Source organism: Carassius auratus, chromosome 7 (genome assembly GCF_003368295.1).
Source record: "Carassius auratus strain Wakin chromosome 7, ASM336829v1, whole genome shotgun sequence".
NCBI classification, from domain to species: domain Eukaryota; kingdom Metazoa; phylum Chordata; class Actinopteri; order Cypriniformes; family Cyprinidae; genus Carassius; species Carassius auratus.
Genome location: NC_039249.1, coordinates 10345230 through 10358442, shown reverse-complemented (window position 1 = coordinate 10358442; position 13213 = coordinate 10345230). Strand labels below are relative to the sequence as shown.

The following is a 13213-nucleotide window of genomic DNA, read 5'->3' as shown; positions in this document are numbered from 1 at the left end:
ATTAGATAGATAGATAATTGTCTGATTATCAAGATCATATAATAATGAGACATTAATTTGGTTTGAAAAGCAGAGTTTATTCCGATCCTTTATTAAAACACACAGGAGGTTGTCCTCGTTCACAAGTGAAACACATCTGTGAGGAAAGACTAGATCAGCAGAGCCGTGTTCCTTCATCGCTGATCTGGGGACGACGAGCTGCTTCTAACACCGCAGCGCGCTCTGAGCGGGACAGGGGGCGCTGTTCTGAGATCAGTGCGGAGGTGTGCACTCTAACCGCTGAGACCGTTAATAACGGTCATGTGGCGAGAGGGAGGCTTCACAAATCATCAGAAAACATGACAGACAGCCAAAGGTGGGTCACATTCATAAGTGGTGTAAACACGGCGTTATTACAAACTACCTGTCTGTGCTAGCATGTGGAGGATACACAAGTGTGTGTGTGTGTGTGTGTTTGTGGTCACAAGTGAGTCAAAAATTCAGTATTTTACAATCAATTTGTATCTATCGGACTTTTTCTTCTCTCATCACTCGAGCGCTTTCTAGAACATTTGTTTTTGTTCAGCTCATCCAAACATCATCATCAGCATCAACGCATTACTTTTTGCAAATTCTGTTTGAGAAAATCTCACAAACTTGTGTCATATTTCACAGCAAAACCAAAAGTAAACAATTACACAGAATACAGTATATTTTTAGGAAAACTGAGCATAATAAAGACGTTTAGCATTGTGATATTAATTACAACCAAGCACTAAACCCCTAAATTCTTAATAATGTAATACTGTAAATTACAAAACTACCGCACAGTGGCAAATAAATTACATTTCAATGAATTATTAAATCTAATAGTAGTTGTTGCATTCCTTATTTTGGGGCTTTTAATGTATAGCTATATAATGTATAGCTTTTGTGATTAGAAATTGGAGGAAAAATGTGCTTAACTAATGAAAGTAATCTGGCAATACAAAGAAGAAGAACAAAACAAAAATCTTTATGCAAAATGTGATTGCATATGATTTAAGGTGAAATATGACATTTATTTATAAGATTGGCTCATTTGTATGGCTGGTTCCCAAAGCTAGTGTCGTCTGCACATACAGAGATCACTCGCCTCCGATGAACACAAGAAAAATCGAGCAAATAAACCAAAAATCAAACACACACATCCTTAAATCAATGTAAAAAATGGGCAAGTGAGTCACAAAAAGGTGCAAACGTTTACATACAAGTACACTTATAAGACATTTGTTGTTCCTGTTAGGATTGGCAATGTATGAACATGAAAAGATAAAAACAAAAACAAGAGGATTTGTCTGTTTTACTCACATCCTTATATTCCAGTGGCTGGAAAATCAAATAAAATAAAAAACACGTAAACTGATGGAAAATTCCAGTTGTATAGGTTTGGCCTTTTCCACCGATTTGACCGCAGAGCTGGAGGAGTTTGCCTCGCAATCAGATAAAATGACTGAGCGTTTGTATTCTGAATCTAGATTCGCTAATAAATAAGAGCTCTAGCTCGAATCAGCTTTAAATCGTAAAGCAGAAATCCTTCATTGTAACATTCAACGCGATTTCCAGTCGCTCCAGGACAGACGTACAACTACAGTGTAAACGAAATCCTTGTGCGCTAATTTCGCGAAAACACAAAGACCTTAAATAATTTAAATCATCATATACATTAAACTCAAAAGGCAAAAGTGAGGTCGTACCAGTCAGTGCTCTCGAATTTCAACGCTCATATTTTTCGTAAATGCATTAGTAGTAATTTTTCGCACCGTTTCAACTCAGTGAGGTCGTTTCGTGGAAGCTGTTAGCATCTACTATATATTAACTTTGTTTTCTAAATGGCAAATGTATGCTTTGATAACTTGATCATTGTGTGCTAAACTTCGCGATTTTGACGCCATGCATTGATGTAATTCCACCACTGGATGTCTGTGGTTTAGTAGGCGATATAGCATGCTACATTGCGTTTGATCTCGCTAGTGGCGAAGCAGAGAGATGAATCCCAGATTTTTGCAACCGAAGTGTAACTAAAAGAGATGTGTTTGCTTTTAAGATCTTTTTCTTAGGATAACGTTTGTAATAAGTATAATTTAATGGTATTTTCGATTCAAGTAGGTAGCAAACAGCCTCTGCGTTTGGTTCCTTTTTCACGTTCAGACGTCGTCTCTAACTGATCAGAGAGCTGCGTCTGGTCAGGTCCACATTACTAGCGCTCAGTCCTCTGGATTCTGACAGACCGCTGGTATATTCCTGAAGACACACAAACACACAATTTTTTTATCATGCAACAATACAATGGAAATACACCATTTTAAACACCACATGGATAATGAGTGAAAATATACTGCAAACAGGATTTAAAAGCATAGCATGAAAATCTTAAAGCTTAATGTTCCTAATCTTGCTGTGGAAATTTTATGTGTGCATGTCAAAAATATAGTAAAAACACTAAAAATGTGAAATATTATTACAAATCAAGATAGCAGGTTTCTATGTGAATATATGTTAAATTATAATTTATTTCTGTGATGTGCATGTGTATTTTCAGCATCATTACTCTCCAGTATTATTATACACACCTGTGAGGTTTCTTCTGCACTCTTGTTGAGGAAATTTAAGGAGCTCGCCCTCTTCATCCTTTTGAACCAAACAACATCAGCAGTTACAGCATCATGTCTGATCTCTTTGGAGGAGATTGAGGGTGATGTGTTGGGGTCTCACCCGGGGTTTCGTGGCTCCTGAGGGCCGCTGCCCTGCAGCTTCTTCACCAGCATCTCACTGCTGCGCCGCAGTGCTTCCCGAATCTTCCCGAACGAGCCACTCCTGCGCAGCCCGCCGTTACCATCCTGCGACCACAATACATGATCAACCTCAACACACACAAGACCAGTCAGAAATGATGAATTAATGAGATTCATAGATCTTCTGTTCACCAGGGCTGCATTAATTTGATAAAAAATACAGCAAAAATAGGAAAACTGTGAAATATTATTACAATTTAAATTAACTGTTTTCTATTTTAATATTTTTTTTTAAAATATAATATATTTCTGCAATCTAAGCTGTATTTTCAGCATCACTCCTCCAGTCTTCAGTGTCACATGATCTTCAGAAATCAGAATGATTTGTGAAGATCATGTGACACTGAAGACTGAAGAGTTATGATGCTGAAAATTCAGCAGGGCATCACAGAAATAAATTATATTTTAACATATATTCACATAGAAAAATGCTTTTCTGAATTATAATAATATTTTACAATTTTACTGTATTTTTTATTAAATAAATGGAGCCTTGGTGAGCATTACAGAACATTTGCATTAAAGATTGTAACAACACACAGGGTCTCCACTGACCCCGCTCCACTCGGCTTCATCTCCATCACAGTCTCCTCGGGCGTTTACTCCGTCCCGACTCTGACGTCTGTCTCCTCCAGCACCGCCTCCATCCTTCAGCAGCTCCACCACCTTACTCTGATTGATGGCATCGATGCCCTGACAGACACAAACAGCCTTTACAGAGCCACCGTCTCATTTCTAGAGCGCTCAGTCAGTTCAGATAATGAATGACAGAGAAGTCAGTGATGTTTTCCTAACAGCGTTCTCTTCCTGTATGAGTCATCTGCGACAGGAAGTCAGCCTCGAGTTTAGCAGGTCGAGTGTCAGCATGCGTGTCGTACCTGTTTGCGGTTTTTCGTGGCACACTCCTCCAGCGTCTCGGCGGCCTCCAGCTTGCCCTGCCGGCGGTACAGAGCACCCAGACTCTTCAGCGTGGTGTTAACAGTCGAGCTGCTCCAGAGAAACATCCAGAGTCACTCCAAAACACTCTGATACCCAGAATCCTCTGGGGGACACCGGACACTCACCTGTCCACTTTACATGCTTTGTACCAGCTGCCGTATTCACCGTACGGACCCGGGTCCTTCCTCTTACCCTGGAAATGAGCAGCAGACAAACTCAAATCAACTCGAATTGAACACACACAGACAAATATAATGAAATGAGAGCATTAAAAATGAAACCTGGTAAAAAAAAAAAAAAAAAAAGTTGTTGTACTGAAGAATTATTATTTTTTTTTTAGTACTTGTTTATTGATGTATAACAGAAATGTCATGTAGCTTAAATATGATTAATATAGATGTGTTTATTAATCATGTTTAATATACATACAATTCATGCATTATTGTTTAAAAGTTTAGGGTCGGTAAAATTTTTTAATGTGCTTGAAATTAGTATTTTTTGCTCACTAAGGCTTGCATTTATTTGGTCAAAAATACAGTAATTATATTACTGTTATCAAAGCAAATGTCATATGCATATCCTTTGGGAATGCATACAAATTTATTAAAAAAAAAAAAAAAAAATGTATATATATATATATATATATATATATATATATATATATATATATATATATATATATATATATATACACAGGTTTTTTACATTTAAATACAATTTAAAGCCTATAATACCTTGCTTTCTTCTCTTTCCTCTGCATGCATCCAGATTGGTTTGTTATCATCTGAGGAGTATACAAATATATTCAATGTTGTTACTTGTTTCTGACAGTTTTCCCTGCATGGCCTCAGACAGCAGAGTAGTGCCTAGTCTTCTGTGAATTATAATGAGCTTGTTGAAGCTTTCAGGAAGAGCAGGTGGATGTTTGATCCTAATCCTGGAAGCGTCTGATTGGCTTAAACGGCTGTGATGTCACAATAGATGGATTAGACATAACGTCTGAAAGATCAAACATCTCACCACGTCATCCTGACAAAAACTGAGCATTATATGTCCATTCTTAGAAAAACGGATGATTAACATGCCAAGCGAGTCAGATGAGATGAACGTGTGTGTATGAAGGTATGGTTTGTGTAATGATAAATACACACTGTTGACAGATCCGAACTGTTTCTCATGCGCGCGGGTCAGGATCTCCTTGTAAAGCGTCTCTGCGTCTTTGAATTTGCCCTGTTTCAGGTAACACGTGGCCTGTGGAGGAAACACAATCACAATCAAACAGAGCAATGCTCTCCAATTCAGATCCAGAATATTCACCCGGAGGACTTGGGTGCATCCGTGGTTTCTTGAACATTTACTTTCACAGATAAACTCAAGACGTGATATATAAGAAGCAATGTGATGAGATCTAAAAACAATGAATCAACACATTTCATGATTCGTTAATCATGCCAGGTCCACACATAATACTCATTTCATATGCGAAGATGTTAGCCAATCACAGCAGTGGGTGTTTACATTAAACCTTCAGATTGACACGCCCCTTTAGGCTGCTGGGATAAAATAAGGCCATGCATATTATTCCTGAATTATAAATAAATATATATAAACAATGGGTCAAAATGAAAATTTCAGATTAAAAACTAAAATAAATGTACAAATATTTACATTAATATAAACAAAGAAATAATAATAATAATAATAATGTAAAATCCTATTAACATTATAAGTGCACCTCAGGAAACTTTATGAAACAATAATAATAATAAATGTAATTCATCACCCCTTTAACCCTCATGTTTAGAGGATTTTTTCTAACGTTAATGATGACTTTGCTCAACAACCTAAAACTTTCTGCACTTTCTCTGTGACACTTCTGGTGTTCCTGGTCAAAAATGACTGGCCTACAAAAAACTGCTTGCATTTTGAGGTTCAAATATTGTATTCAATCTTTTTTCGACTTGTTTTATTTCATTTAGCACAGAATTTTTTTATTTCTGAAATAATGCACTTAATATCTTGTCTGCTGAAATTATTCACAAATAATATTGTTGTTTTTTCACTCAAAAACTGAGGTTTGTGAGCCTAAACTAGTCTGAATCCAGGATTTCGGAGATACTACAGCATCAAAACAGATTCACAAGCAATTTTTAAAAAAGATGGTCATTTCTGACCAGAAACAGCTAATTCGGTGAAGATTTCCAGCACAGATGAAGAGTTGAAACCCTGCTGTCTCAGTTGTGGGTGTGTGGATCTGGCCTCACCAGGTTGTTTTTGGTCTTGGCCACATTGGGGTCGTCTGCGCCCAGTTTGTTCTCGTAGATCTCGAGCGCCCTGCGGTAATAATACTCCACTTCCTCATACTTGCCCTGATTCTGACACAGCAGAGCCAGATTATTGAGCTGCTTCGCCACGTCAGGGTGGAACTTACCCAGAACCTGCAAACACAGGAGCACACGTGTGACCCTGCACCGAAAAATCACTCGTAGCGCTCAGTGTTTTACATCAGCTGAGTAAATCAGCTTTCCATTAATGTATGTATTATCATCGGACAATATTTGTCTGAGATGCAACTATTTGAAAATCTGGAATCTGAGTATGCAAATAAATCAAAATATTGAGAAAAATCATCTTTAAAGTTGTCCAAATGAAGTTCTTAGCAATGCATATGTGACTCTTGAGCACAAAACCAGTCTGAAGTCTCTGGGTTATATTAGTAGCAATAGCCAAAAATACATTGTATGGGTCAAAATGATCCATTTTTATTTTATGCCAAAAATCAATAGGATATTAAGTAAAGATCATGTTCCATGAACATATTTTATACATTTCCTACCGTAAATATATCAACACTTTATTTTTGTTTAGTAATATGCATTGCTAAGAACTTTATTTGAACAACTTTAAAGATGATTTTTTTGCTCCCTTAGATTCCAGATCTTCAAATAGTTGCATCTCTTTCTTTATAAACATACATCACTGGAAAACTTATTTATTCAGCTTTCGGATGATTTATAAATCCCATTTTCAAACGTTTTTACCCTTGGTACAGGGTCACATACTGTCAATCAAAAACCAAGTTTTGATCTATTTACACAGTAGGAAATTTGCTAAATATCTTCATGGAACGTGATCTTTACTAAATATCCTGATGATTTTTGGCATAAAAGAAAAATGATGCATTTTGACCCATACATTGGTCTATTGCTACAGATAGCCCTGATCTACTTCCGACTGCTCCAGGGTCACACAGCGGCTCCAGGAGAGCAGCAGTAGCTCAGTGTAAATCCTCAGTCTGACAGCTGTATGTTCTCCACCTTCTCTCGGATCTCCAGCGCTCTCTTGCAGAGCGGCTCGGCCTCCTTGTGTTTCCCGCGCTTGCCGTACAGCACGGCCAGGTTGTTGAGGGTCGCGGCCACAGCGGGGTGATCTCTCCCCAGAGTCCTCTCTCTGATGGCCAGAGCGTCGTTCAGCAGGTGAGCCGCCTCTTTATACTTGTTCTGGTCCCTGGAGACACACACACACACACACACTCGCTAGTTATGCAACACAACTTCAGCAGCCAAAACTGTTTTGGAGGATCATCGAGTGAAACAGTGATGTTCAAGCAGCTCTGTGTCAGTGTCGTTTTCATTTTGATGAACGGAGATCTTTCTTTCTATGAATTTGTATTTGGAGCTCGTCATCAAATTATATAATTCAGAAATAAAAGTCAATTATCGACTATGATTTTAAACTTTACTTCTGTATTCTTTATATATGTAAATACATTCAACTTTTTAAATCAACTTTATAAATGAATATATCATTAAACAAGTTTAACAATTATTTATTTTAATTAAATGTCTATTTCAAAATCATGTTAAAACAAGAGTATCAATTATGATCCATCGTTTAATTGTTTAGAATTTAACAGTAAACTAATATTTAATTAACACATTCACAAAGCTGAATTAAAAACATAAATAAAATATATATATACAAATAACAAGTCCTAATGTGGACTTACAGAATCAAAAAAAAATGTAATCTAAATCTGTTATCATTTAGAAATAAAAGGCTATTTTTCTGAATAATTAATCAATATCAGGTAATTAGATTAAAAACTATAATTGACTGACAGTCCTAATCTTAAAATATTCCACTTTTTAAATGAAAATGTATCAGTCTATTAACTGAAAATATCATAAAGGTTTATATAAAATGCATTTAAAATGCTTCTATTTAAATTATACACAAAAATAAATTTCTATTTCAAAAAGAAATATATTTTCTTGAGCTGAACTTGTAATGTTTTTACATCAAACATTGTCATAATTTAGAAATAAAAGGCCATTTCTACCATTATTTTAGATTTATCTTCTGTATTTATCTGTAACTTTTAATGACATTTAATCAACTTATATAATACATTTGATTACGTTCTTCATTATTACATGAACTTCATGTTTGGTTTTTGGCTTATCTCGGTGCATGGCGAGTGCGGTGACCTCTGACCTGTAGACCAGGGCGAGGATGTTGAGCATGGTGGCCACGTCTGGGTGGTTGTGTCCGGAGGTCTTCTCCAGGTCCTCCAGAGCCTGTTTGCAGAGCGGCACGGCCACCTCGTAGCGTCCCTGAGAGGCGTACTGGATCACCAGGTTATGAAGCGTCCTGAGACGGGCCGGGATCTCGTAGCCCCCCTGCTGCGCCGCCGCTTCACCGCTGGGCTGAGCTGGACACACACACACACACACACACACAAAATGCCCATTTTAAAATTATGTTAAAATTATTCCAAATAAAAATCTCAAATATGATCCATCAGGATTTCAAACAATGTTTATTTGTTCATTTCTCGATCGTCATTGCTTTGGATGTTTTGAAACTACAGAGCTTTAATTATATACAGTACAGACCAAAAGTTTGGAAACATTACTATTTTTAATGTTTTTGAAAGAGGTTTCTTCTGCTCATCAAGCCTGCATTTATTTGATTAAAAATATAGAAAAAACTGTAATATTGTGAAATATTATTACAACTTAAAATAATAGTTTTCTATTTGAATATACTTTAAAAAAAAAATATTCCTGTGATGCAGCGCTGTATTTTCAGCATCATTCCTCCAGCCTTCAGTGTCACATGTAACATCAGTCGATCACATGATCATTTAGAAATCATTCTAATATTCTCATTTATTATGAGTGTTGAAAACAGTTCTGCTGCCTAATATATTTGATCAATAAAAGGTTAAAAAGAACTGCATTTATTAAAAATAAAAAATATATATATAATAATATATTTTCTTTACTATCACTTTTTATCAATTCAACACATCCTTGCTGAATAAAAGTATTGATTTTATAAAAAAAAAAAGAAAAAAAAATTACTGACCCCAAATTACTGACTAGTAGTGTATATTGTTATTACTAAATATTAATATTTTAAAAACATAGCTTCTTCTTTTTTATTTTTTATTTTTTTACTTTTTATTCATCAAAGTATCACGTTCTGAAAAAATATTAAGCAGCAGAACTGTTTCCAACTTTGATAATGAATCATCATATTAGAATGATTTCTAAAGGATCGTGTGATAATGATCCTAAAAATTCAGCTTTGCATCACAGAAATAAATGATCATTTAAAGTATAATACATTTAAAAACAATTATTTTACATTGTAATAATATATCACAATATTACTGTTTTTTTCTGTATTTCTGATCAAATAAATGCAGGCTTGATGAGCAGAAGAAACTTCTCTCAAAAACATTAAAAATAGTAATGTTTCCAAACTTTTGGTCTGTACTGTACATATTAAGATATAATATTTTATAATCTTTAAAACAATATTTGGAGATTAAGAGTGATATTATATAATATTATTTACACTATACTGTTATAAAGACTTTTTGTCCATATAAATATCAGCATCTGCCCCCAGTTGCATATTTTTGCACAGAGCCATAAAAGCCTGACAAATCAAATATAACACTCAATAAAAAAATTGCCTATTCAGTTCTGACTTAACTTGGTGTGTGAGGTTAGACAGGTTTAAGGTGATCTAGAAGAGCTGGTCTCTCACCTGGCCCCGGCTCGTCGTCGTTTGGAAACAGGTCGTCCAGATTGTCCTTCTCCTTCTCTCCCGTCTTCTCCTCGGAGGGCGAGGCGTCCCCGTCCAGCTTCCGGATCTGGTTCATGAACTCCAGGTGCTTCTTCTCCTCCTCCAGCTGGGCCACGCTCTGCTCGCTCTTCTGCAGCTTGTGTTGAGTGCTGGCCAGCTCGTCCCGCAGCCACTGGTTCTCCTGACAGAGACGACGCACCTGAGCACGCAGCTTCTGCTTCTCCGACTCCACGGCGCTCAGGTGAGCAGACAGAGCGATGATCACCTGAGAGCAGACGCCCCCATCAGTCCTCTCGCTGCATTACACTGATCAGGTGACAGCAACACATTTACAGTGCTCCTTGACCCTAGACAGGCAGCTCAGAGATGTCAGTGTTTGAGATACCTGCGCCTCTCCGAGCCCCAGCTCGATGTCCTCCAGACTCTTTCGGAGCAGGCTGGACCTCTCCTGTGCGACGGGAGGCGGAGCACAGTCCAGGACAGAGTTGAGGAGCTGAGCGTGTTCCCCTCGCAGCGTCTCCAAACCCTGCATCACTGCTTTAGTGTTCAGCACGATCTCGTCCTGCGTCAGACGCTCCAGCGCCTCGTCTCGTGGGTACACCATGGTGGACATCAGCCGTGGGACGCTGAGAACACAGCTTTATTACAAACTGATGCCTTACAAATCCTCCTCTTACATGGCTTCGTATATAAAATACAATAAAGGTTGCCAAATCAAATGCAACATTTCAATTTCATTTAGTTCAACTTGATGTACTATAAATAACTAAAACTGAAACAAACAAAAAAAAATTATTAAATAGAACAATAACTAACTGAACTAATAACTAAGCGATTTTACCAAAATGTCAACAAAAAAAATCTATTAAAACTAAAAAATGATTAAATGCGATTACCTAAAATAAAATAGGCTAAACATTAAGTGGAACCGAAATAAACTAAATAAAACAAACAAATAAAAAAATTATTTCTGCAAGTTGATAAAGCAATATTTCTTATTTTCATTTTGTTTAAATAAAAGTATTAAAATAACAAACTGGAAGACATAAAAAACTAGACATATTAAAAAAAAAAGAACAAAAACAACTAGAACTGAAAAAAGACGCACTTAAAAATTCCAATAACAAAACTAGTAGACCTTCATCTAAAAATAAATAAAGCCATAAAAAATTGTAAGCAAAATAAAATAAACATTATTAAATGAAGAATACAATAAAAACTTGAATAATAAAAAAAAGAATTAATTTTCATTTAGTTTGAACTGATGTATTAAAATAACTAAAACTGAAATAAAAATTTATAAAAACTATTTTAAATGACAAAAAAAAAGAACAAAAATAACTGGAACTGAAATAAAACTAAATAAAAACAATAAAACAACTTATAAAAATGGCAAACACGCACACAAATAATAAACAAAATAAAAATTGCTAAAACTATAAATTTAAAATAATAATTAATCATTCGATGTAACCGGATCTTCTTGAACCAGTTCACCAAATCAAACTGAATCAGTTTTAACGGTTTGCGTCTCCAATACGGTTATCTGGCTCAGCTCAAATATGTTCTTCTTCAGTTCAGTCAGTCACTGTTTGAGTGCATGAAATACTCCGGGATATTGGTTTGTGTGAACTCAGAGGGAGTGTCAGCCACATTAAACAAGTTCACAGCGTCAGTCATTTGTGGATTAATGCGTATTAGAGATGCGAACCGTTTAAACCGATTCAGTTCGATTTGGTGAACTGGTTCAAGAAGATCCGGTTACATCGAATGATTCGTTCATGAACCAGATATCACTAAACTGCTTTGTTTTGAACTCTCTCACAACAGACACGGAAGAGAAGACAATGCTGAATAAAGTCATAGTTTTTGCTATTTTTAGACCAAAATGTATTTTCAATGCTTCAATAAATTCTAACTGACCCTCTGATGTCACATGGACTACTTTGATGATGTTTTCTTACCTTTCTGGACATGGACAGTAGACCGTACACACAGCTTCAATGGAGGGACTGAGAGCTCTCCGACTAAATCTAAAATAACTTAAACTGTGTTCTGAAGATAAACGGAGGTCTTACGGGTTTGGAACAGCATGAGGGTGAGTTATTAATGACATAACTTAGATTATTGGGTGAACTAACCCTTTAACTTCCACTGCTTCACCTTTCCTCACCCATCATGACTACTGACTGCAATGCAGCAACAGAGAGAGAGAGAGAGAGAGCATCTTATAAACACACCAGATCAGACCACAAACCGCCTTCTGATGCTCATCACTCTTCATAAACTCAGTGCAGATTTCACAATGACTGACAGCTGGTGACCCCATCAAGGTGACCCACAGGACAACATGAGTTACCTCCTCCACACAATCACAACATCTGAGAGAGAAACAGGCCCTGCTCTCAATGTCAAACACTTATTCCCATCACGCAAACTCCTCTCATCCTCCGTATTCTCATATAATAACATATAATATAATAACATTTGAGAATGAATCATGCATATTTGATCCATAACCCCAGAGATATTCAACGCAACATCACTGAAGACAAAAATCACCAGGTGCATCATAAACAAGTCATGCATCATCTGGTTTACTCTTTCAGACATTGTCAAAACTAATTATAATGGCAGAATTATTTGAATGAACATAAACACAATATGAGCTGTTTGGTTTTAGGCTAAACTTTGTCCCATTAAATCAGCCAGTAGTTTAGCATCCTATTGTATAATCAATGCATATCAGAAACCTGCATTGCGTGCGTGATAAATACCTTTAATAATCCGCTTCTCCTGAACTCGAGCGAGTAAACTATGTGATGGGATGGATTCACACTCGCTCCAATAAAACGATATGAGACGTGAATCAGACGAATCCCGGCGACGCGCTCAGCAAAACAGACGCCCGTGTGCGCGCTCACCCGCTTCCGCTTCGTCCATCCTTCTCGTCCCTTTCAGTGTGATAGATTGGCAGATATTTGTGCTGGAGTGAGGGAGGATGACCACAGCAAACTGAAAATGGCTGATGTTTGTGTTTGTGTTTGTGCTCCCAGAATCCAAAGCCCAGCGCTGACATCATTACACCCGCCCAAAACGGGCGGTGACGCGCTATGCTAATATTTTGGGCTACATTTGAGCTATTTTGAATTTTTGAGTTAGTTTGATGTCATAACATCTCGTCTTACAGAGAACATTAGAAAGAGAACATTAAAAATACACATTTAGGTGTTTTATTTTACGACACTTTATATGCTATACTTCTATATGCGTCTGTTGATTCCATTTTTACATTGTGCTTTGACAAAAAGAGATCTGTCTCCAATTCAGGAGAACTTGCATGCAACAAATTTTACAGT

General features: G+C 36.7%; 1 protein-coding gene across 1 annotated transcript; it reads right to left on the bottom strand.

Moving 5' to 3' along the window:
- Positions 1-58: 58 nt before the first annotated feature.
- On the bottom strand, positions 59-12900 carry LOC113105866 (kinesin light chain 2-like). Its single transcript, XM_026267223.1, has 14 exons — positions 12632-12900; positions 10240-10480; positions 9816-10119; positions 8250-8466; positions 7070-7259; positions 6017-6190; positions 4904-5003; positions 4487-4536; positions 3878-3945; positions 3692-3800; positions 3369-3506; positions 2734-2858; positions 2592-2649; positions 59-2262 (listed from the first exon to the last, which is right to left on the bottom strand). Exons 2-14 carry the CDS (start codon positions 10465-10467, stop codon positions 2179-2181), a joined length of 1845 nt encoding a protein of 614 aa, XP_026123008.1. The 5' UTR covers positions 10468-10480; positions 12632-12900; the 3' UTR covers positions 59-2178.
- Between the last annotated feature and the right edge of the window lie 313 nt (positions 12901-13213).

Coding starts and splice junctions, on each gene's coding strand:
- LOC113105866 (XM_026267223.1), bottom strand. CDS start 10,467: ATGTCCACCATGGTGTACCCACGAGACGAGGCGCTGGAGCGTCTGACG. Junction 8,467..9,815: donor CGACGACGAGCCGGGGCCAG/GTGAGAGACCAG, acceptor GTGTGTGTCCAG/CTCAGCCCAGCGGTGAAGCG. Junction 5,004..6,016: donor CCAAGACCAAAAACAACCTG/GTGAGGCCAGAT, acceptor TTTCCTCCACAG/GCCACGTGTTACCTGAAACA.